This window comes from Stigmatopora nigra, chromosome 17, assembly GCF_051989575.1.
Source record: "Stigmatopora nigra isolate UIUO_SnigA chromosome 17, RoL_Snig_1.1, whole genome shotgun sequence".
Classification (NCBI taxonomy): Eukaryota; Metazoa; Chordata; class Actinopteri; order Syngnathiformes; family Syngnathidae; genus Stigmatopora; species Stigmatopora nigra.
In genome coordinates, this window is record NC_135524.1 from 5,255,747 (window position 1) to 5,278,456 (window position 22,710).

General features: G+C 38.4%; 3 protein-coding genes across 4 annotated transcripts; 2 read left to right on the forward strand and 1 right to left on the reverse strand.

Annotated features, from left to right (window-relative positions):
• Positions 1–7: 7 nt before the first annotated feature.
• vldlr (very low density lipoprotein receptor) lies at positions 8–13,296 on the forward strand. 2 transcript variants are annotated; one of them, XM_077737110.1, is made up of 20 exons: positions 8–432; positions 2,541–2,660; positions 3,126–3,248; positions 3,679–3,801; positions 3,988–4,196; positions 4,424–4,586; positions 4,675–4,797; positions 4,947–5,069; positions 5,535–5,654; positions 5,886–6,011; positions 6,566–6,737; positions 7,125–7,349; positions 7,429–7,547; positions 8,004–8,143; positions 8,906–9,047; positions 9,392–9,541; positions 10,611–10,670; positions 11,533–11,610; positions 11,731–11,900; positions 12,620–13,296. In XM_077737110.1, the coding sequence occupies exons 1-20, from the start codon at positions 360–362 to the stop codon at positions 12,653–12,655; spliced, it is 2,595 nt and encodes an 864-aa protein (XP_077593236.1). In that variant the 5' UTR covers positions 8–359; the 3' UTR covers positions 12,656–13,296. The 2 variants fall into 2 exon arrangements, with proteins under 2 accessions (XP_077593236.1, XP_077593237.1); XM_077737111.1 differs by lacking the exon at positions 10,611–10,670 and having other exon boundaries at positions 12–432.
• Positions 13,297–13,765: 469 nt separating this feature from the next.
• kcnv2a (potassium channel, subfamily V, member 2a) lies at positions 13,766–18,325 on the forward strand. Its single transcript, XM_077737770.1, has 9 exons — positions 13,766–14,050; positions 14,267–14,389; positions 14,605–14,783; positions 14,869–15,040; positions 15,663–15,861; positions 15,951–16,207; positions 16,450–16,566; positions 16,650–16,775; positions 16,880–18,325. The coding sequence occupies exons 1-9, from the start codon at positions 13,925–13,927 to the stop codon at positions 17,207–17,209; spliced, it is 1,629 nt and encodes a 542-aa protein (XP_077593896.1). The 5' UTR covers positions 13,766–13,924; the 3' UTR covers positions 17,210–18,325.
• On the reverse strand, positions 17,654–22,480 carry pum3 (pumilio RNA-binding family member 3). Its single transcript, XM_077737769.1, has 18 exons — positions 22,420–22,480; positions 22,086–22,153; positions 21,815–22,012; positions 21,533–21,719; positions 21,273–21,348; positions 21,096–21,189; positions 20,818–20,884; positions 20,568–20,742; positions 20,348–20,451; positions 20,181–20,259; positions 19,894–19,992; positions 19,717–19,770; positions 19,491–19,571; positions 19,267–19,409; positions 18,955–19,177; positions 18,761–18,848; positions 18,502–18,592; positions 17,654–18,178 (listed from the first exon to the last, which is right to left on the reverse strand). The coding sequence occupies exons 2-18, from the start codon at positions 22,150–22,152 to the stop codon at positions 18,055–18,057; spliced, it is 1,950 nt and encodes a 649-aa protein (XP_077593895.1). The 5' UTR covers position 22,153; positions 22,420–22,480; the 3' UTR covers positions 17,654–18,054.
• Positions 22,481–22,710: the final 230 nt, after the last annotated feature.

A 22,710-nucleotide genomic window follows, 5' to 3' on the forward strand; every position in this document is an offset into this window, starting at 1 on the left:
TGTGGATTATGGAATTAATAAACTTGTCTAAGGACGACCTTTGAGGCACGTGACCATTCATTCTCGTCTATTTTAAGTGCATCAATTTATAATTGCGCGTGCCACGTAGACCAACGCTTTTTGTGGGAGCGTGTGTGTAAGTGTGTGAGGTGGGGGGCGTGTGCGTGTGTGTCAGAGCGCATATACGAGAGCGCGCGCGTGTTACGTGTATATGAGGTGCGCGCTTGAGCCGACATTGCAAGCAGGGCAGCCTCGCCGACCAGAATAAAAGCCAAGCCAAGACAAGCTGAGGAAAGCTAATCAGGCAGTCGGCGAGCGCTCGTCGAGCAACAACCCACCCGCACGTTCCACGGCGAGACATGATTGCTTCCACAGCCGGGATCCTTCTGCTACCACTGATCTTATGCCTCCAGCAATTCGCGATTGTTCGGGGTAAGTCTTGCACTCCCTTCTTTTTGAGGCAACGTCATGTTAGCTAATGTCGACGAGCTTGAACACCTGTCTTTTCGAGCCGGACTTGGACTAAATTGAATGAACCATCTTGGATTGCATATTGTGTTTATTGTTAGGAATAAGGCGATCTGAGGATGACCTGCTTTTTTTCCAGCTCAAGCCAAGATATTGAGGGAGCGTTCTTTGCAGATCTACGTTGAATATACGCACTAATATTTTTTTGATTCAATCAAAAGAGTACATTTGGGCCTGTTTCATTTGTGTTGCGCAGATGCATTCAGGCTCGATTGTGTTTTAGTCGATCTGTTTCCTCCTTCTGAAAAGGGCTTGCTATTTATTTGTGTGCAGACATTTTTTCCCTACTATTGTATTAATCACTAAGGATTTAGGTTATTTTATTCATGCACTGTATTTGGAATTTCCTTGCAATCAACACTGACAGGTGAGTTCACCTGGTGCAGGTGAGCTCATTCAAATCCAAATTAGTGTGGTGGCACTTAAATGGTCATTTTCACCCTGATTTTATTTTTTAAATATCTATTTTAAGTTGGTTTCAAACTATTTTTCATGCTAATTCTTTAACTCATTCATTGGCAGTGATGGACATCAAATAAATTTCACCTGGAATGACTGGAACAAGGTGATCATGTTTCATTGCCATTGACAGCAACAGCTGATCTGTCCAATCAACTTCGACAGTGCAAAGTGGCAGTGATTGAATATTAAGAAAACATAAAATAAAAAAATAACTAGGCAGAAGTCCCTGTCAATGGCGGCAGGAGTTTTATTTTAAAACAATTGAATGATCCCTGCAAGCTCTTCCAGTCAAAATGGATTAAATGTCTATCACTTCAATGGCAGCCAATAAGTTCACATCTTAAACATACAGGATTGCTCCTTTTTAATATCATCCCTCCATTTTCTGTTCTTCTTACCCTCATTAGGATGTTACTAGTAACCATTGAACTGTTGGTTTCTATTGATTTCTCCCCTTCAGGTTTAAGGTGCCAATTGGAGGTGGCTGCTTTATATACTACGCATGTGATTTTTTTTTAGCATTATTGATGGGAGCAAAGGTCACGTTCCTTACACCACCTGAATTATTTGAAATTGGAATTTAACAAGTTTATTTTTCAGAGCACGCAATCGCTATGTTCAAGAAAAGCAATCCAGGCACGACTTTCCCACAAAACAGACATAAATCAATAAATATTTCTAGGTGTAGTAGAAATTTCAGCAATGTGATATAATTTGACTCAATGTTTTCATGAAGGCCAACATCTGGTCTTAAGTTCCCCACAACAGAGATATAATGAACGTTTTGGCCTCAGACCTCTGCCAAGGTTAAATAATTCTTAAACAAGGCACTCTACATTCAAAATTATGCTGGAGCGTACTTTTCCAATTCCGTTTTTGCAATTGTTCCCCTATCACTCACTTTAGTTCCTTAGTCATGTATCATCTGTTTTGATAGCAACCATTTGCATTGTTTTAAATGTTGAAAATTTGTTTTAAACACAGATTTTTTTACATTAGTCAGGTTTTGTCTGCATACCATTAACAAGGGTGTTAATTCATACATAGAATCGAGCATGTGCAGGCTCAAAATCCAATACTAGTGGGCTTCATTGATATATGACCCCACACACACTTGTGCCTTTTTTAATGACTAAACAATTATCACAAGTACAAACTAGTACTAAATTCTAAATTAAGAGTCTCTGAGCAAGGCATCTCATAAATTAGATCAGCGGCAGCATTGACTGGCCTGATTAAAATGTATGTAGTTTTCCTCCACACTTAATGTGATGGCATGCTAGTCCCAGATTCTCAGCTACATGAGCACAAGCAGTGTGGGGGTGTACTTGACTGTTATAGAGGGAGGGTTGGTGGTGGACTGGAAGAGGAGGAGGAGGGGAATACACCAACAGATTTTGTTACTGGGGAAAATTGCATTAACGTGACCACCAGGGTGACAGTATTTATATAAAGCACTGTGACATTCTATTTATAGGAGGAGAATCAAGTGCAACTTGGTGTTCCTGTTATGTTATAGGTGACAGAAATTTGTCATCTGTGTGTCTTAGGAACCAAAACAGAATGTGAGGCCAACCAGTTTCAGTGTGGAAATGGCCGTTGCATCCAGTCTGTTTGGAAGTGTGATGGTGACGAGGATTGCAGTGATGGCAGTGACGAAATCTCTTGTGGTGAGAAATGCTCACAACGATAATTTGTGTACTGCTCTTGTTCTGGGTTGGGTGTATGTAATGCATGTAAATTTTTGGGCTATGAACTGTTGTGCTCTATTACAAGCACATTTATAATGTATGTAGTTCTCAGATCAGACAATGCTAGATTAAATGTTTTCTTTAATGTTTGTGTTGAACTGGGAGGATTGCTTATCCCTTGGGACTGAATTGCATGTTAAGACAAAAGCATTAGAATAGTTGTAACTGCATCCAGTTAGTGTCCATGTCGTCTCTCTATATCCAACTTTAATACTGTTAATTGATTTTGACATTAAGAAAATACATGGGTCTTGTTCGTTGAATTGTTGGATTCTGTCACTTGACTTGAAGTAGAATTACTGCTACACTTTTGACACTACATCTCTACTGAAGTAAAATCCTGTCTATGCACATTTGTGCTCATTGTCTCTCTCCCCACAACAGTCAAGAAGGTTTGTCCAGATGCAGACTTCGTATGTCGTAATGGCCAGTGTATTCCAAAGAGATGGCATTGTGATGGGGAGCCAGACTGCGAGGATGGATCAGACGAGAGTGTAGAAATCTGCCGTAAGTAGCGATCAAACCTATCAGCTTGAAGTCTTCTATAACCTGTTAAGAGAACTTTTATAGCTGTGATTTTAATGGTCATTTTTCCCTGTTAAGTTGTAACAGCCAAAAGAAATTTGAAGGGTGACAAGGGCCAATGAGTCCCTATGTTCTGATGAACTGCTAAATTCGCTTTTAAAATCCTTCCTAGCAAATCCCTACTTGCTCAGGGATCTTGTGGTATGAATAATAAGACAACACAATGGGTAGATGTACTGTGGAACATTTTGTTTCATCAGGACTTGGAGCTTAATGACTAAAGTGACCTTCATTTTAAACAAATAAATGGATACAAATATAAGTACCAATCTCAATGGCAAAGAACAAAAAAATAAATAAAAATACAAATGTATTCTCATTGACTTGTGATATACATACTTGGATTTTTCAGATATGAGGACTTGCCGTTTGAATGAGTTTAGTTGTGGCGCTGGTTCAACTCAATGCATCCCCAACTTCTGGAAGTGTGATGGTGAAAAGGACTGTGACAATGGTGAAGATGAGGTCAACTGTGGTAAGTGTGGAACTCTAATTCTGATTATAAATTATTTTCCTATGTCACCCCATGCATGTATGTATATTACTTGACTTTCAGATAGAGTTAATTTGTTAGTTTAAATTGCATGCATTCTGTATGGTGCTTTAAGTTTGACATATATTATTTCAAATATTTTGTGTGCATGTGTTTGTGCCCTTTCAGACAATATAACCTGTGCTCCAAATGAGTTCACCTGTGCCAGTCAACGTTGTATCTCCCGCAACTTTGTATGCAATGGTGAGGACGACTGTGGTGATGGGTCAGATGAAGTAGAGTGTGCACCATCTTCCTGTGGTCCGGACCAATTCCAATGTGGAAATTCATCATGCATCCCAAACAGTTGGCTGTGTGACGATGACGTTGACTGTCAGGTAAAGCAATCTCGATGAAATGGCAAGGATTAAAATTAAATTGTACAATAGAAGAGCTGTGGTGAACAAAGAGTGAAATGGCTAAAGCTAGAAAACGCACATCTGCTATGTTATGTTTTCCACAATTGTAGGCTTTGTTCATATTTGCATATAATCAATCACAGCAGCTCTTCTTTCACGCATGAATTACGTGCCTAGTGTTTATTGTTACAACTGTACTTCTCCAGGACCAGTCAGATGAGTCTCAGGCACGATGTGGTCGTCACCCAACGCCACCAGCCAAATGCTCAACTAGTGAGATGCAATGTCTTTCGGGAGAGTGTATTCACAAAAAGTGGAGGTGTGATGGAGACTCCGATTGCAAAGATGGCAGCGATGAAACAAACTGTCGTATGTACCATAGCTACACACTGTATACTTTCTTTTTTGGAATTGGAATTGCCACACTTGATCTGATGAATGTGTTTTTCGTTGGTAGCTGTGCGCACCTGTGGAGCAGATCAGTTCAATTGTGATGATGGAAATTGCATCCTTGGCAACAAACAATGTAACGGCATCAGAGAATGCCCTGATGGCTCGGATGAATTTAACTGCAAAAACCGTAAGTTTGGATTTCTCAAGGTTTTATTTTTTGTTTTGCATAATGACAAATGGACGTGTATCATATAAAGTGGTTCAATGTTCTCTAATAATGGTATGACTTTTATTTATTTATTTTTTAATCCATCGGGAATTGCCAAAACTTCTCAGTGAGTCAATGTAATGGACCTGAGCGGTTCAAATGCCGCAGCGGGGAGTGCATCGAAATGAGCAAAGTCTGCAACAAAAACAGAGACTGTCCCGACTGGAGCGACGAACCGATCAATGAATGCGGTGAGCTTTACATCTCAAACTGGCACAAACTTTCAATGTTCCCTTTACAACAATGTGTGGAAACATTTCATGTATAGTGCACATTTTGCCAAGCTAAACAAAACCTTTTTGTGGAAATTGTTAAACAATAGCAACTATCTTAGTCCAAGATACTTCATATATGTATGTGAATCTCACAGACATTGTTTAACAACTTTGTGCCAATACTGCGAACCAAATATAGTGCAGGCTGTTAATGTAAGGCTCACTAATAAAATTAGTCATGTCCTCTGGAATTGGAGTGCTCTACATTTGCTAGTTTTCATTCCTTATTGGTTAAAAGATACTTTTTAATTATTAGGCAAAACATAATTTTGTCCCAGAGACAGCATAAAAATGCTCGTTTAAATCATTTGATTAAGTATAGTAAAGAACATTTTTTTCTTTTCAAGTAGGTCTCATTTGCTGTCTTTCCCTCTTCTGCAGGTGTCAATGAGTGCGTGATGAACAATGGGGGCTGCTCGCACATCTGTAAAGACATTACAATTGGCTTTGAGTGTGACTGCACGCCTGGGCTGCAGCTCATTGACCACAAGACATGTGGAGGTAAGTCATTTTGTTCAGTAATTACATTTTAGGCTGTTTCATTGATGGAATACTACAAACAAATCAACAAATGTATTTTTTCTGAGCATGTAATAGTTGTAGATTATGCTGGTAAAAGGTGTACAATACAATGCTTGTAAAATTGGCCCCACAACCCCTGTTATAATTTTTTTTTTTCAAGAGTTACATCTTCTCTGCAATTATGACTTGATTCTCCCCTTATTTCTTCAGACGTCAATGAATGTATGAACCCTGGCATCTGCAGCCAGATCTGCATAAACTTGAAGGGGGGATACAAATGTGAATGCCACAACGGCTACCAGATGGATCCAACTTCAGGAGTTTGCAAGGCTGTAGGTGAGTCATCTGATGTATAATGTACTGCCTTCAGGTTTTTCTGTACATAAACATTGTATTGTGTAGAGCACACAGGACTAAAACCTATGGCTCCCAGTTATATAAATAGGCTATATTGTTCTCTATATACAGCCCATCTGTCACAAAATGAAATGTTTTCAATGTGAATGTAGCCACTTGTTGGTGTAGTGGTTCATTTGGCGATAAGATTGTGACCAGTCCATTGTATAGTCTGCCTTTTGCTTGAAGTGAGCTGGGATAGGCTTTAGTAAACTCCACAACCCTCACGAGGATGCGCGGTACGGAAGATGAATGAATCCTATCTTTGGCTGTATAAATAAATTAGAAACTCGTATCATGTGCCGCAAAAGTCTTTTTTTTTTCCGTTGGCTGTTTTCAAATCCTAGTCAAATAGGAAGAAAAATCTCAGTTACTATATTTTCCAACTTATGGGTATGTTTTAAGTTTTGAAGCAAAAGATGAACCTTGAATGCATTTTGACTGTTGCTCAAGTTAAGAATTTCCACATGAGTAAATAAGTCTTCTGTTCTCAGGCAAGGAGCCCAGTTTGATTTTCACAAACCGCCGTGATGTTCGTCGTCTGGGTCTTGAGAGGAAGGAGTACACTCAAATTGTGGAGCAGCAGAGAAACACTGTCGCTCTTGATGCAGATATTGACCAGCAGCTGATATTTTGGGCTGATTTGGGACAAAAGGCCATATTTAGGTAATTTGTACAGACCTAATGATAAAAGGACTAACTTGTGTTTAAAGAGAAGTGAAACTGCTAGCTTCTGATTTGCGTACATGGTGACATGTGGTACAATGAGTCATGTCTACAAATGCGCTTGCTAGACTTTTTTGCAATCCTCTACAATTGTTGTTGCTTTGAGGGATTCTTTTTTAATGTAAATTTGCATACAAGTATTTTTCTATCCTGGTATGTTGGCATGTGAATACATACACTGCAATTTTCCACTTGCAAAATATTTTTTATGCATAAATATTCAATGAGAAGACGGGACTTAAACCCAAATTGTTTGGACACACACACACACAAATGACAATTATAAGGAAATCAGAAACATTCAATTAACAATTTCTTTCATTACAGCACTCTGCTAGACAAACAAAAAGATGGAAATACCCACAACAGAGTGATAGAAAATGTCCACTCACCTGTTGGAATTGCTGTGGACTGGATATATAAAAACCTATACTGGTCTGATCTGGGAACTAAAACAATTTCTGTTGCAAACTTTAATGGAACCAAGCAGAAAATTCTGTTTAATAGAGGGCTTAAAGAACCAGCTTCCATTGCTGTGGATCCTCTATCTGGGTAGGTGTTTGTCATGATTTTCATAATGCTGATTGAGTAAAATAACTAAGTTTTATACATGTATTTTTTGTGATTGTAGGTTTCTGTACTGGTCTGACTGGGGTGTGCCAGCCAAGATTGAGAAGTCTGGTATGAATGGAGTGAATAGGCAGATTTTAGTGGCAACAGACATCCAATGGCCAAATGGAATAACACTTGGTGAGAAAGCCATGCAAAAAAATCCTGTATTACTAAATATTTAACACTGATCAGTTTTGATTTCGTGAAATCAACAATTTAGGAGTGTTTAATGTTCTTTAAAATTTAAAATAAGGTGTTAGTGGAAGATTTGGATTTCTTGTTAGAATTGGAGCATTTATGTTTAAGCAGCTGCAAGATTGCATGTTTGTGCGTTTCCTATTTTTTAAGTTGATTCACTGCTCAAGGCTTCCAATAGTTATTTAAAACATCTGACTTAGCTTTCCTTTTGATTTTTTTACAACTGTTTCTTGCAGTACTTTTGTTTTTCAAGCATTTTTTTTAACTAAGCAATGCGTCCTGTTATTTGTGGTGAAAACAAAGTACATTGTCAGTCTTGTGCAATTGTTCTTTTATTGGAATATTTTATTAACACATCTTAATGTTTTTTTTCTTATGTTTTCTGTCCTTGTGCAGATCTAATCAAAGGCAGGTTGTACTGGGTTGATTCAAAGCTACACATGCTCTGTAGTGTTGACCTGAATGGAGACAACAGGAAGAAAGTGCTACAGTCTCCCGACTACCTTGCTCACCCTTTTGCGCTCACAGTTTTTGAGGTAATTTGACCCTTTTTCTACAGTTCATTTACCAAATGCATACATGTAAATTTATGCTTTCCAAATTAGAATCCACTCAATGATTTGTTTTCATGGTGCAACCAAAATTTTCATGTTATATGATTAATGTCTTTGAATATTTTATGGTACAAACGGAAATCTGATGCAGGGAATGTGTGATACAAACATTGCACTGGCTGGAAATCCTGTATAGTTGCTCTATACACCCTTTCTAATTGTTCCCTTCTTTACTTGCCAAACACTAAATATCCAGTTTGGGGGAACTTGTTACCCTGGCAACCCTTGACACGCACTAATACTCCACTGTTCTTAGTTCCTAAACGAAAGAAAAACTTATGTTCATATATTACCCAGTTAAACTAATCAATCAACATGAGAAAGGAGACAGCCCCTTTCTACAAAACTTCAGTGCTTTTAGTCTTAAATCGTCTTTAAACCTCAAACTAAAAAGACTAGAAAAACACCCCGGGGTCACAAGTGCAACATACCAAGTGTTCTGTTCTCTATCAGGTTCTTTACAATTTAAATAGTACTAGAAAACATGCTCAAAAGCAAACAACAAAGTATTAATCCTGACATAAAACCACTGAATAACTTAAAGATGAGTTTTTCCTCAGTCATTTTAAAATTCATGTTTTTGTTGCTCTGTCTTCACCTGCTGAAATAAATGTATAACAATCTGAACACAATTCTGCCAGAAAAAGCAACACTATAAGATGTATGTTATGGTCTTCTTTCTAGGATCGTGTCTTCTGGACAGATGGTGAGAAGAAGGCAATCTATGGTGCTAACAAATTCACTGGATTGGACATTGTGACTCTGGCCAACCACCTGCATGACCCACAAGACATCATCGTGTATCATGAGCTCATTCAACTATCAGGTAAGATAACGCCACTACTTCACTTCTAATGTCATTCGTTTCCTTGGAAATCAGTGATCAGTGTACCCTGCCGTTTTGGTGGTGCTGGTGGTGGGTGGGGTGTTTTAGTGAAACCAAGGCATGCCCTAAGGCATATTGCGAAAGCTATTCATTCAAAATAACACGAGGACAATGTGATAAGTTTCGTAAATCGTAAAACAGTTTCAGACTCTATTTCTCCGTGTAATCTTATTTAGGGAACTGGTGCTATGATAGTCAAAAATTAAATATTTTTGTTGTTTTATTCCTGCAGTGGTAATGCAGCTAAATCTAGTCGTGAACCAACCAAAAACTTTTGTTTTTAGGAACAAACTGGTGTGCCGAGAAAGCTGCAAATGGTGGTTGTAGCTACATGTGTCTTCCTGCTCCACAAATCAACAAACACTCTCCCAAGTTTACATGTCTATGCCCAGAAGGACAGGAATTGGCTGCTGATGGTCTACGCTGCCGGCCTGGTGAGTGCTTACTGTGATTCCCAGTCACAGAAAATATATTCTAAATTAGAAACCAAAAAGCGACACATTAGGAAGCAATTCAATAATAGTTTTTCCTTGTATGCATGCTATGTTAAATAGGTGGAAAGATCCTGAGCTTTATACCTCAAAGGATCTATTTTGTGCAAATGCAACTATAGGACATGGTTAAAGATGGATTAAAATTTACAATTCTTTCCACATATAAGCCAGGCATCCATACTATATTTTATCTTGAGCTTGAATTGGGCCAATAATGCTAATACAATTACTAAAACCATTTTTCTTTTTAAAAGATAGTAGCTTTAAATTGGGGGATAAGTTATGTAAGCTGTGAAAGGATGAGCATCTGCTAACCGTCTTATTCATCCCCTGACACTGGGACTAGGGAGTACTGCCTCAGCGGCTGTATTTTTTTTCTTAAGACATCCCCCTCTTTATTTTTTTTTACTCTCCCACAGTATTGTTGTTATTTGATTAGGTACTGAGGCTGTCAGAGAATCCCGGAATGGAATTCAGTGCATATAAACTACCAATTAGACTCTCAGCAGCAGACCAAGTAACTGCAGTAAACAAAGTACTGGAACATCTCCCTGACAACTCTCTGTGCTCCCTAAAAGAAAAATGCCTTGTTAGTCTAAGTTGCCTTGAAACTTTGGATTCTGAGTTTTTGTGTGTAATTGCATTTAACATCCCCATCTGAGAATTGGGTGTGGAGAATTAAGAATGGCTGCTTTTCACCATCTCAATTTGGGTTGTAGCCAGAAACCTTCTATACTCTACTAAATCTCTAGCAAACAACTTTATCCTATTCAGTCACTGCAGCTGCACAGGAATAACTGTGGATCACCATCATGGGAGCATTTACCATACCTCAAATATAAAAGGCTCTTGTGTAGAATCTAAAGCCTCAAAATACTTTTTCAAAATGAGTTATTTCTATAAACTTGTCTCTTACATAAGGAAACTCTAATGTATAAAACCTGTGGAGTAACAGCTTTTATTTTCACTGGCATTGTTTTCAAAAGTTTGATCATTAATTCTTTGACAGACGTCTCTCCAAAAATCCTCTCAAAGGAGGATAAGAAACCTCTAATCCCATCTTCCCCAGGTAAAACAACCAGTTACCTGCTCTGCTTCCTGATGCTGGGCCGTGCTGCTTGCATCTTACCTAAAGGCTTGCTTTTTGCGTTATGAACACTAATACTTTCCAATTAGCTACTTGCAAAATAACTGGTGATTGACTAATGGAAAAACCTTTCTGGCACCCCTAATGATCACATTGCCTTTTATGATGTTTGAGTTTTCTATTATACATGAGTTAGCAGCAGTCTGAAGGCTTTTTAAATGTATTCATGTTATTTTGCTGATTGGCTTGGGTGTGTGGCAGTGTTCATGTGGGTTTCCCAAATTTAGGATGTCAATAGTTAACATTTTTGAACATGACCTATACGAATGAATTCTGCTTTGAGCTTTGCTGTTTAAAATTCACATCACTTGTTTGCGGCTTGACTCTATTGGAAAGTGTCCTTTTTACATGGGGCCAAGGGGTGACATGACTGCTTTCTCATGAGTGCACTCGTGTGTAGATGTTGCCTATTTCTTATTTATGAATACAGTTGGCTATCGTAGTGTAACTAAACTGCATAACCACCTACATGTCTGTTATTTACTTGCGTGCTTGTGTAGTGGCATTAGATAACAGATGGTGATTAACAAGTCAAGGCTGGTTTGTGTTGAACTTTTTTGTCTCCACTATTAAATTAGGAAATGACTACTAGCAAAGGATTTGCAGGAATGTAGTACTCAGTTGTTGTAGTCTGCTTTTCATGCTTCCCCCTCTTTTTTTTATTCAAATTAAACTACTACGTCACTCTTTTTTGAATGTGGCGAATGACTGCATTATTTGCGCAATGCAAATGGCAATTGCATTTACATTTTTGGAATATAAACCCTTGCTTTTGTTTTTACAGAAGCCAATGTGAGTACGTCAATCCAGGTAAACACCACAGCCAGAGGCTCTGCTGCAGCTTGGGCCATACTACCTGTCTGTAAGTGAACTTCTATGAACTGTTTTTTGTATTATTGGTATTTATATCAACAACCTAAATGTTATTATGGCATAAAATATTCCATGCTTGCCCCTAAAATAAAATGTACTTTTTGCACAGTATTTCTTGCCATGGCAGCAGCAGGTGGCTATTTAATGTGGAGAAACTGGACATTGAAGAACAATAAAAGTATGAATTTTGACAACCCTGTCTACCTGAAAACCACAGAAGAAGACCTCAACATTGACATCACACGACACGGGGCCAATGTGGGGCACACGTACCCAGCGGTAAGTAAAGTGTGTTTAACTTTAGAGTCTTGACCGAGCCCCTGCAGCATAAATAATTGTATTCAATGATGCAGAGCCCTTAGCATTAGATTGAGACTTCTTGTTACTGACCCCACCATAATCTGCATGCTTCCATAATCTTAATTGAATTGTTGGCCATCACCAGAGCCCATTCCTCCATACACAGATTAAATGGATTAACCTCAGCCCACTCAAATCTCCAAGGCAATAACCTCTGCTCAGAGCTGCTGGTCTAAGACTCTTCGGAAAGTACTCGATAAATCCCACAAACATAAAATTGTTATCCACATGACCTAACAAATGTTTGTAAAGATAACTGCCCTGTCAATGGTATGGTCATTTCTCACATTCATTATAAAAATATATTTTTTATGCATGGGTGTACAGTATCTGCAATATTAATAATCTGCTGTTTTCCCGAAAACAAGTGTTATTCTACTTGGCAATTTGTGTAATGAAATATTTCAAAGACAATTTGGAGGGGGGAAAAAGCATACAAATCGTACATGGACCTTGGTCTGCTTTTATTTAAAAACTGACTTAAATCCTTTTGTTTACTTGGTCTTTTCCAACCTTGGTTACTCGGTCTGTACTTCATTTTTGGGGTTGAAATAACTTGTAGTTGTGCACTCGTGATTTTAATGTTTTTTCCCCTTTTTTAACAGATATTGATTAAATTTTTTAAATATTTTTTCCAGATTTCAATCGTCAGCACTGAAGATGATCTATCCTGACCATATTGGTGTTTGTCCTTTGTTCAAGCTCATGGAAAAGCACGGTATCCCATCAGCAAAATTTGCTCACAATACAACAACATGCCTCCTGAAGTGCATTATCTCAATGTCGGTGGTAACATTCCACTGAAAAAAATAAGTTATTTATTTTGTAAATAATAGGTTGTTTTCATGTCCTGAGTTTTCAAGCCACTCTACCCCACCCTGGAAGCAGTTACATTTAAAAATATTTTTGTCCAGCCTAAATAAACTCCCGATAATGTATTACTCAAGTCTTTTACTGAGCTACTTTTGCGCTAAGGTACTTGAAATCACCCAGATGGATTTAGTCCTTATCTCAACTGATAAAGTCTGCTGGACAGGTTGTAAAAGTAGTCTGAACTATCTATTGCCTTTTCAAACTACCGGCACTCTTGTGTGATATAAGATCATGTCTGAATGTCAGAATGTTTTCTTTTTTTTTGCAATATGTTCATGAGTTGTTCTCAATCTTTAATGAAGTGTAATTTATTATTGACAGCAGGTTTTCAACATTTGTAAACATTGTACATATTTAACATCATTTCAGACTGTTGATCAGGATTCTATTCAATGCACTTTGATCAAATGTGTGTAAATAAGATTGTATACATTTGACAGAAGATCTTTTTTGCTATGGTTGGGCATTGTACTGGGGTTAGGTTTTAAATGTACTGAACATGGGAGGGGGAAAAAATGCAACAATTTGGTAAAGCTATTTTGTATGTGTACTGTGGATCTTTTTCTAGCCTTGTACAGTTGTTTAACCATTTGGAAACTGTATCAGTGGGCAGAATGATTTGCAAATTACTTGAATTAAAAACTAATTAAAAAAAATCCCATCTTGACTCCCTGTCTTAACTTCAAGGAATATGAATGTAAAATTTAAAGATGTGTTTCTGGGTATATTTAAATAGTTTATGGAACTACAGTCTCTACAGAACTATGTTAAAATGTGCAATACAATTTAGTACATATAATCGTAGTCAGTCAGAGTGGTCAAGTTATGTGATGGATTAAGTGGGGGCTGGGGTATTATGAGACGGATAAGTGAAAGAATAATGCTGTGTAAAACGCCTTAAGCCCGCAGATCATCTCTGAGGAGCTTTATACCTTGACTGTTTTTGTGACATCTATTGACATTTGAATTCTACCTTAATTCATGTGAATTGTCGTTTTCGCCCCTTTTTGACAAACTTGCTAACGCTTTAATAGTTTAAATTGTTTAGAGGGCTTCGTGACAGTGGAAGCATGTTGAGACGCTTCAGAGGCCGCAGCAGGAGTTTGTTCCCGGGCAATCGGACTGTAGCCTTTGCAGAACTGGAGAGCTTTGTGGATCTGACCAAGATCTTGGTGAAGCCATGGAATTCTATGCAGGTCAGTCATTAAATCTTCTTTTTTTTATATAAAGAAATACATTTCTTATGCTGTGTGTTTTGAATATCTGGAACCCTTATATTGCAACTTCCAACTGTTAAAAAATAACTTGCATATGTCAATTGTGTCTTTTTGAACTCTGAATTGAAACAGCTCAACAACATTGACAACTGTGATTTGTGTTCATCTATTGTGTTGTGTACTTCTTTAAAAAAGGATCTAGCCAAAGATGTCTATGACCTGTATGCCGAGGACGAAGAGGAAGAGGATATATCGCTCCCTCGCTTGCTGCATACTCCTGCCAAGCACATCATACTTAACATAAATGTTGGTGGAACTGTAAGTCCTTTAAATATTGTTTACTTTAACATTTAACCTTATATACCAGTTTTGTAGCCAACTGAATTTAAAACGGCAAGTGATTTAACCCTTTCAAGTATATAGAGAGGAGCCAATGAGTTATATTAGTGCCCTGTAAGGGTTAATAATAATGATTTGTGTTTGTAAGGGTTACATTGGGTTGATGATCCCTGATGTCTTTTTCTTCTTTACAGTTGTACCACTTGCCTTCTGGGTTAGCTGCCAGGTACCCCAAAACACGAATTGGACGCCTGGCCGCATACACAGACCATAACATGAAGTTGGAATTATGTGACGACTACATTTTCACCAGCAATGAGTTCTTCTTTGACCGAGACCCCAACATTTTCCAGAATATTTTCAACTTTTATAGGTATAACAATGTATCATCAGACCGAATTGAAGTAAAATGAACATCCACAACAACAAAAAACACCATTGTGCTTCTCTTTGCCCAGGACTGGTGTGTTATGGATCAAAGATGAGCTTTGCCCCCGCAACTTTTTGGAGGAAATCAACTACTGGGGCGTCAGGATCAAAAACAGCCAACGCTGCTGTCGCATCTCATTCGAGGAGAGGCAGGATGAGCTGAACGAACAGCTAAAAATACAAAAGCAGCTGACTGCTGAGGTGGGTTTGCTTTTGAAAGAAATTCAGTTTCCCCTTTTTTTTTTATAACTCTGAATTTCAATTTGCTACACAAACACTTTAGAAAAAAACTGGTCTTGATCAGGCCTTCTCTATATTCACAGGAAAAATAGTTCCTATAATTAGTTACGGATACAGTAAATTTGTTTATCATAGATAAATCAATGAACCATCACCTTGTGAATTATTCAAACCAAGAAATGTCATCGACTCCAATCCCTCTTCATTGCTACTGTTTACTTCACATGCATGTTGAATTACTTAGTGTTTCTGACCTAAATCAGTTCTTGGCAGATGGCATGTGGAGAAAAGGCTTCTTGGCATCTTTTTATCCCTCATGTTAACCCTTTCATGCACATTTTTACCACGTATTTCCTTTAATACTCTTACTGATCCCTTATTTTACTGATTGGCTGTCATTTACTGTACTGTATTTACACTTCATACTATGGAAAAAAAGCCTACTTCTGCATGTTACTTGGGGGTGTAACAAGTATTTTTATTCATTTTTAATATACCCAATCAAGTCATCTGACTGCAGAGAAACTAGCATCATTGACCTGTTTCCTAATCATGTGGATTATTTATCTACTGTCTTCTACAGGTGGAGTTAGTGGCAATGGAGACAAATGAGGCTTTGTATCAAAACATGGTCTTTGGACACACACGCTGGAAGATCTGGAACATTATGGAAAAGCCCTTCTCCTCTATTGCTGCCAAGCTCATGGCCGTCGCATCGTCCATGTTTGTCCTACTCTCGCTGGTCACCTTGACACTGAACACTGTCGAGGACTTGCAGTACAAGGGGCGAATGGGGGGGGAGAATAAAAACTCCATCCATCCTTTTGGATGAATGAAAATTTATAAATTATTACCTCTGATGTTGTGTTTCAGACAGCATCAGGCCAGCCAAATGGCAAATTCTTTGGCGAACACGTGGAGACTTTTTGCATCGTCTTCTTCAGCCTGGAGTACCTTCTTCGCTTGCTGTCAACTCCTAACATCAGAAGTTTTGGAAGCAGTGTTCTCAACTCTGTCGATCTGATCGCCATCTTACCGCACTACTTGCAGTTGGTTCTGGAGTGTTTCGATGAAAAAGACACACACGTGGATTCTGTAGACATTGAGACCATGACACGTGTTGGAAAGGTAATGGCACACTTACAGCATCATTAAATACCATGTGCATTCAAATTAGGAAGCAAATAAGTTCACCAATAACACTTAAAAAATAATAATGTCGAAGTTTGTTGGACTAAAAATAGTAATTTGTTGTAGAATGGGTTGAAGGTCAAAAGTGTCATTTTTAAATAGCTGTCCATGGTAGTGGTGGTGGGAAAAAAACAACTAAGAATGTATTAAAAATATTTACTTCTGTGTCCACTCTACAGCTTGGCCAAGTTCTGAAAATCATGCGATTGATGCGGATCTTCCGGATTCTAAAGCTGGCTCGTCACTCGACGGGTCTCAGAGCTTTTGGCTTCACTCTGAGACAGTGCTACCAACAGGTACTTTGCTGTGTGTAGTGCTTATAATGCAATGCTCCTCAGCCTCACCACGGACAGCTCATTTATGATGAATGTCTGTTTAGGTGGGCTGTTTGCTGCTTTTTATCGGCATGGGCATCTTTGTGTTCTCAGCTACGGTGTACACTGTCGAACATGACGTTCCCAACACCAACTTTACTTCCATGCCACTTGCATGGTGGTGGGCTGCTGTGAGTATATACCTGTCATTCGTAGTATACTTTAACTGTCTGGCATATACATAAGTATGGCTATGGCTCTTATCTTTCTGATCCTGGTCTTTCCATTCCCACAGGTCAGCATTTCCACAGTAGGCTACGGCGACATGTTCCCTGAAACCAACCTGGGCCGCATCTTCGCCTTTGCCTGCATTGCCTTTGGCATCATCCTCAATGGCATGCCCATCTCTGTCCTCTACAACAAGTTCTCGGACTATTACGGCAAACTCAAGTCTCAAGAGTGTGCGGCTGTCACCAAAGCTCGTGGAGATCTGCAATTTGCAAGAAGGGCAGTTAAGAAGTTAGCCGAATGTTATCAGTCACGGACATCTCGTCTGCAGTGTCAATTGGTCAACACGGCAGAGGGCAAAGCTTTTGCAGTTTGTCACGGCCACACACGCTCATAAATTGCCCATCACTAGCATATTCTAAATAATCCATAGCTGAAATTATGCCTATTTGTGACCAGTAGCTTGATATTAAATAGCTTTTCCTAAAGGAAGGGACAATTATTACATTGTTTACAGTAACCTGCAAAAGACCAGCCGTGCTTCTCTTAGTACAACCTTTTTCCCAAGTCAAACAGCATCACAATATCTTGAATGGGACCAAGATTGTGAGTCAGGTATGTGCATGCTCAGAGAACACGTGACAGCGATATGCTGTGGAAGCAAGTTAATGTGTAATGGAGGCAAGTGTATGTGTGCATGTGGGCATCACAAATGCCAACTGACCAGATGGAACATTGCACAAGCACCCATTTAGAGAAATTCTAGGAGAACACCCACAGTAGTCAAACATTTTACAAGGTAAAATCACAAATTGAACAAAAGAGTGCTTAAACATCAATTGTAATTTCCTTTTTTTTTATTTCAGCATGTTATAATACAATTAAACTGGTGACAAAAACAATTTGTAATAAAGGACAAAATAGCCAAACCTGGTTAAAACTGTACATAAAAATCCTTTAAGTTCAAACATGTCTAATTTTTCAATTGTCCTATACCAAATTAAGCCTTTATACAGTTAGAACAATTGATAATCTGAAATTGGTTGCAGTTTGACATGGAACATTCTTGGTGAAAACATCCTTGCTTGTTCATTGACAAGTAATTGTCCCACCTGTTTGCCACTTTTGAGTGGGAAGTATCTTCCACAACTAATTTAGATTTTATTCCTCACCAGTTGTTAGCGTGACACAGTTCCAGTTTGGCTCTACTTTAATTTTTGTTTATCCACTTGTATATGATATCTATTTTCTCAAGTTTTCCAGCAGGATTTCAGCACCTTTGCTGCCATTTGTGCCTTCAAGATTAAAGTCCTGCAAAGCAGTCTTCACATCTGCCACAACAGACTTGTCGCAACTGTTCAGGAGGCTGTGGAAAATAAACATTTTTCAAATGTCATTCCAGCATCAAAGCATGATGTTCTCACATAAGGTACCTGCTTTATTGATGATAATTTGAGTGGCAAACACTTCTTCCATTAAGTTGTTAAGGCAATGAATTTGTGCTTTGCATTGTGTCCTCACAGTAATTCAGTGAATGACAAAATGTATTGCTGTTTATCATAGATACATTTTTAGATTTTTTTTTAAGTGCATGCCTCCAAAGTATCAGGCAAAAAAACCTTGTAATTTAATAATTATTGATAGAAAAGCAAAAGACACTGAAAATTTGGTGAATGTGTACACACTGACCTGCAAAGCACCATAGCCCCTCTGTTGACTTTGCTCCAACTCTTCAGTTTTTCCAACCCAACGGTGTCCACCAAAATCCTTGAAAAGCGTTCTGTAAGGATGACAAAAATGTCAATGGTGGCAAGCACAACTATTAGATTTTTCACAATTTCAATATATAGTAAAATATAGTAAAGTCCAATAACTATTTACAACAATCTCGTGTATATAACCCTTCGAACACATGAATAAATAGCTTTGAAAAATTGCAGACTATCACCTTCTTTCCCAGCCTCAGCCAGACTGACATCCTGCTCTATGAGCCATTTGAGCACCAAGTGTCCAGCAGGATGTTCTGCCATGTGGAGCTAGAAAAAAGACACACACTTGAATCACTATTTGATCTAAATATGTTTTAATACTATCACCAAAAACCCAGGCAGTGCTTAGTTGAAGACATCCACTCCCACTGACCTGCCCCTGGATGCCTCCTGGTACCAGTTCCTGATTGGCCAACTGAGCTACAGCTACCATGGCGGGCTGCAGGTCACCGCAGGCGGACGCCAGGATGTCACTAACTGTCACGCTGGTGGCCTTGTCCATGACCATGGATGCAGCGTTTTCTCTGAGGTAATCGAGCAGTGGCGGGGAAACTACCTCCAGCAGCTCCTTCCTTCGGACAGCTGTATCCTTCTTACTGTTGGTGATGTGTGAAATAGAGCAACAGATTATTATGGATAATTGAATTCCAAACATGGCAAAAATGAAATTTGAAGGGTTCCTGACCTGTGTGCATTACCATCTCCCTTTTCTAGCACCTTAATGATCTCAGGCAGCAGATGAGCAGGGTCTCTGGGACTGAGCAAGTACAACAAAACTTTCTTGCCGTACTTGTTACTGATGACTTCATCCAAAGACGACATGAGCTCCTGGAAGAGTAAGAAGAAACATGAACATGTTCAGACCTCTTTTCCAAGCAAAGAACGAATAGAACCAAGTCTAATTCTTACCATTAACACAGCCTGTTTGACTAATTTGGTGTCATCCACGCAGTCAAATATGGCTAGAAGAACCAGATGACCAAACTCCCCCTACAAAAGCAACACTGGCCATCAGTTCATCACTATGTCAAGACTTCAAAAGGTACAGTAAGTACATTTACTCCCTATTTGTCATAGTAATTCAAGACAAGTGATAGAAAGCTCTAAAGGGGATGTTAAATAAGTGAAAACCCACCGTTGCAAACTTCACCATGTAGGTCTTCATTGTTTTAATGATAATTTTTCTGTCCTGAAATAAAATAGGGAGATTTCACTTGAAAAAAAATTAATTGCCAAAGTCCAAAAGCTTTCACTACAGTTTTTATCCAGACAAAATAATACTGGCATGTTAATGGCATTTGACTGTGCATACCTTGGTAGTCCCGTGCCACAAACAGTGCATTGCCACTCGAGCACCATCATGGGTGTAAGCCATATAGACAACAGCCTCCCTTATCGACTCAATCATCTCCTGTTTACAATTACAACATATAACATAGACATCAGTTTCATAAAGAATTGAATTCATAATCACAATTCAATTTAAACTTTAAATATGCAAGTACAAATTAGACTACTCTGTAGCAAATTGACTTTAAAAATGACTTTAGGAAACCAATGAATTGATAACGTCTAAGTAACAGGAGAATGTGCACTTACCGCTCTCTGTTTGTCATCACTAAAGAGAAAAAAGTCCAGGAAGACTTTGTGGACTAGAGAATGTTTGATGACCTGCTCCCTGAAAAAAACATAACCGCACATTTTATAAATGATATAATTCACTGTTTGTACACATGGTGTATGATGACTGAATTGTATTGTCTTACTTCTGTGCCATTGGGGTGATAATTTGCTTCATATCATTAATGATATGAGTCAGCCTGTCTGGGTTAGCCTCTGCAACTTTCTCGATGGTGTTGCATGTCGATGACTGCACACATGGTTAGACAAATGTTGGAAAGATTGGGTGTTGGAACCAATCCATTTCAAATGCAATAGCAGCTTGAAATTGGGTCTGACAGATGCAGTCTGGTTGTGTGTGCATACCTTTAGAATTGTGAAGACATTGCCGTATAGTTCCTCAGTTAGCATGAGTCTCTGTGCAAGCACAGCTTTGTCATTGTACGCATACTCAATGATTGCTGAGGCGGCAGCATGTCGAAGCAATGGCCGCACATTGCCTTTAAATGTTAGGATCACGGCCGCTATCAGCTCCTTGTTCCTATAGAGGCAAACACAATAGGAGTCAAGCTCATAACAACAAAAGTAACTTGTAGATAACGGCTGAGATACTTACCCATACATTAATAACTTTTTCACCACGTGTCTGCCATACTGTGACTTACATAAATCAATGATATCATCTGAAAGAGACAAAGTGACACATCTAAGCAAAACAAAACTTGTATTTCTTTTCTAATGTCTTTCAAATGTACCCATTGAAATGGCTCAGATTATCAAATTGTCCCTGTTATCCTCTTGCCTTGAAATACTTGAGTGTCCATTCCAACTAAGTCCTAACATATTGACAGATAACTACTGGCAAACAGAACTTATTTTCTATGTAGACTTCACCTTTGAGTTCCTCAAACACTTCTTGTCTCTGTTCATGGCTACCCCACTGGATAAAACACTGGAGCACTCGTACAGAGTCGTGAGCATACGCCATCTGAAAGACAGATGATGATTCTTAGCACGTATATAAACAGCTTATGGACCCAAAACCTGGTTTTCATTAACTCTGACAAATACCTGTTTGTACTTCCCCTTAACCAGCTCATGAAGCTCTTTCATTTTGTTGCTTTTCAAATCTTTGTCACACTTCTTTCTGTTGGCACATAGAGAAATGTATATAAGGGGTCACGCTAATGAGGTTGTTAGTACATAAGTATAACAGGAATTATATATAACATAATGCTGCTTAACACAAGCATTTATTGTATAGGTGCTGTTCATCTACAAATCAAGTTGAAACTTTTCTTTTTGTTGCAAATGAGTATGTGTGTGCTTACAGTCTTAGGTCTCCCCACAGTTTTTTGGACTCATTGATTATCTGGTACATGTCCTTTCGATCTGCTTCTTGTCTGCTCTTCTTCAGGTCTTTTTTCTTCTGACACCTGTTTTTCTTCAGCTCTTCATCTGTCTGGTGCTTCTTTTTAGGGTTAATTTTGCCTTTCTTGAGCTTCTTTGCCTGTGGACCTGGACAATCAACCATGTTGTGAGTTACATTTTTTGATCATAGTGAATTTGTTTGCAAGAAATGTATTTCCTGAATGCATGAGTGGCATTTTTACCTCCAGCTTCTTTATCGTATCCATCCTTGCTGTCAGAGGGTAGTTTTCTCTTTTGTCCTTTTCCACCTTTAACAAATGTAGGCTTTTTCTTGGTGTGATCTGCACTCTTGCTCATTTTGCCTTGTGTGTCCTTCTTGTTGTAAGGTTTGAATAGTTTTTTACCATTTGGCCTACTACCAGGTGCTGTTCCAGGAGAATCTGTAAAGAAAAACAGATCACTCCAAGTTTTATAATACAATCATTTAGTTTTAGTTAAGTGTGAACAGCTTACCTTTCCCTTTTTGTTTCAATTTCTTTCCACCCTTGGGGTGAAAGGTAGTTTGGGGTTTTGCTTCCATTCTGCAGACAAAATATATAAATGCATTCTTTAAATAACGGAAATCTAACATTCATAATTGATGAAAAAAACATTTTAGGAGTAATTCTAACATGATACTGGATGGATGTACAACTGTCGCCATTTTATCGAGTGGAATTGCTAATGTTACACGATCAAATAGCCTAGATCTAATAGATCTGAGAACATAAATTGTAATTATTACAATCAGATGCAATCTAGTGGTAATAACACTGATAATACGCCTTACTTTAATGAGAAAACTTACATAGATTGCGGACACGCCACCTCAGCCTGTACATGCGTGTTTTACCACAACGGTTTACGACAATCACATGTCCAATCAAATTCTTGAGCGTCTGTCGTAAAACGTTGTCGTAATTACGACAGTGTTGTAAAAAAAAGAGAAATAAATGTACATGGATGATAAATTATCTTATTGCTTCTAAATGTCAGTTTATATGTCAAAACGATTTAATTAAAAGCCAGGATACAAACATAATCTTATTTTTCATGTTCTTTTAATAATGATTTGGACTCGTTTCCCAATTTTATAGGG

Coding starts and splice junctions, on each gene's coding strand:
- vldlr (XM_077737110.1), top strand. CDS start 360: ATGATTGCTTCCACAGCCGGGATCCTTCTGCTACCACTGATCTTATGC. Junction 7,548..8,003: donor GCCAAATGGAATAACACTTG/GTGAGAAAGCCA, acceptor GTCCTTGTGCAG/ATCTAATCAAAGGCAGGTTG. Junction 10,671..11,532: donor TCTAATCCCATCTTCCCCAG/GTAAAACAACCA, acceptor TTGTTTTTACAG/AAGCCAATGTGAGTACGTCA.
- pum3 (XM_077737769.1), bottom strand. CDS start 22,152: ATGGAAGCAAAACCCCAAACTACCTTTCACCCCAAGGGTGGAAAGAAA. Junction 22,013..22,085: donor ATTGAAACAAAAAGGGAAAG/GTAAGCTGTTCA, acceptor TTTTCTTTACAG/ATTCTCCTGGAACAGCACCT. Junction 20,452..20,567: donor ATGTCTTCACAATTCTAAAG/GTATGCACACAC, acceptor CCATGTGTGCAG/TCATCGACATGCAACACCAT.
- kcnv2a (XM_077737770.1), top strand. CDS start 13,925: ATGTTGAGACGCTTCAGAGGCCGCAGCAGGAGTTTGTTCCCGGGCAAT. Junction 14,390..14,604: donor ACATAAATGTTGGTGGAACT/GTAAGTCCTTTA, acceptor TCTTCTTTACAG/TTGTACCACTTGCCTTCTGG. Junction 16,208..16,449: donor CCATGACACGTGTTGGAAAG/GTAATGGCACAC, acceptor TCCACTCTACAG/CTTGGCCAAGTTCTGAAAAT.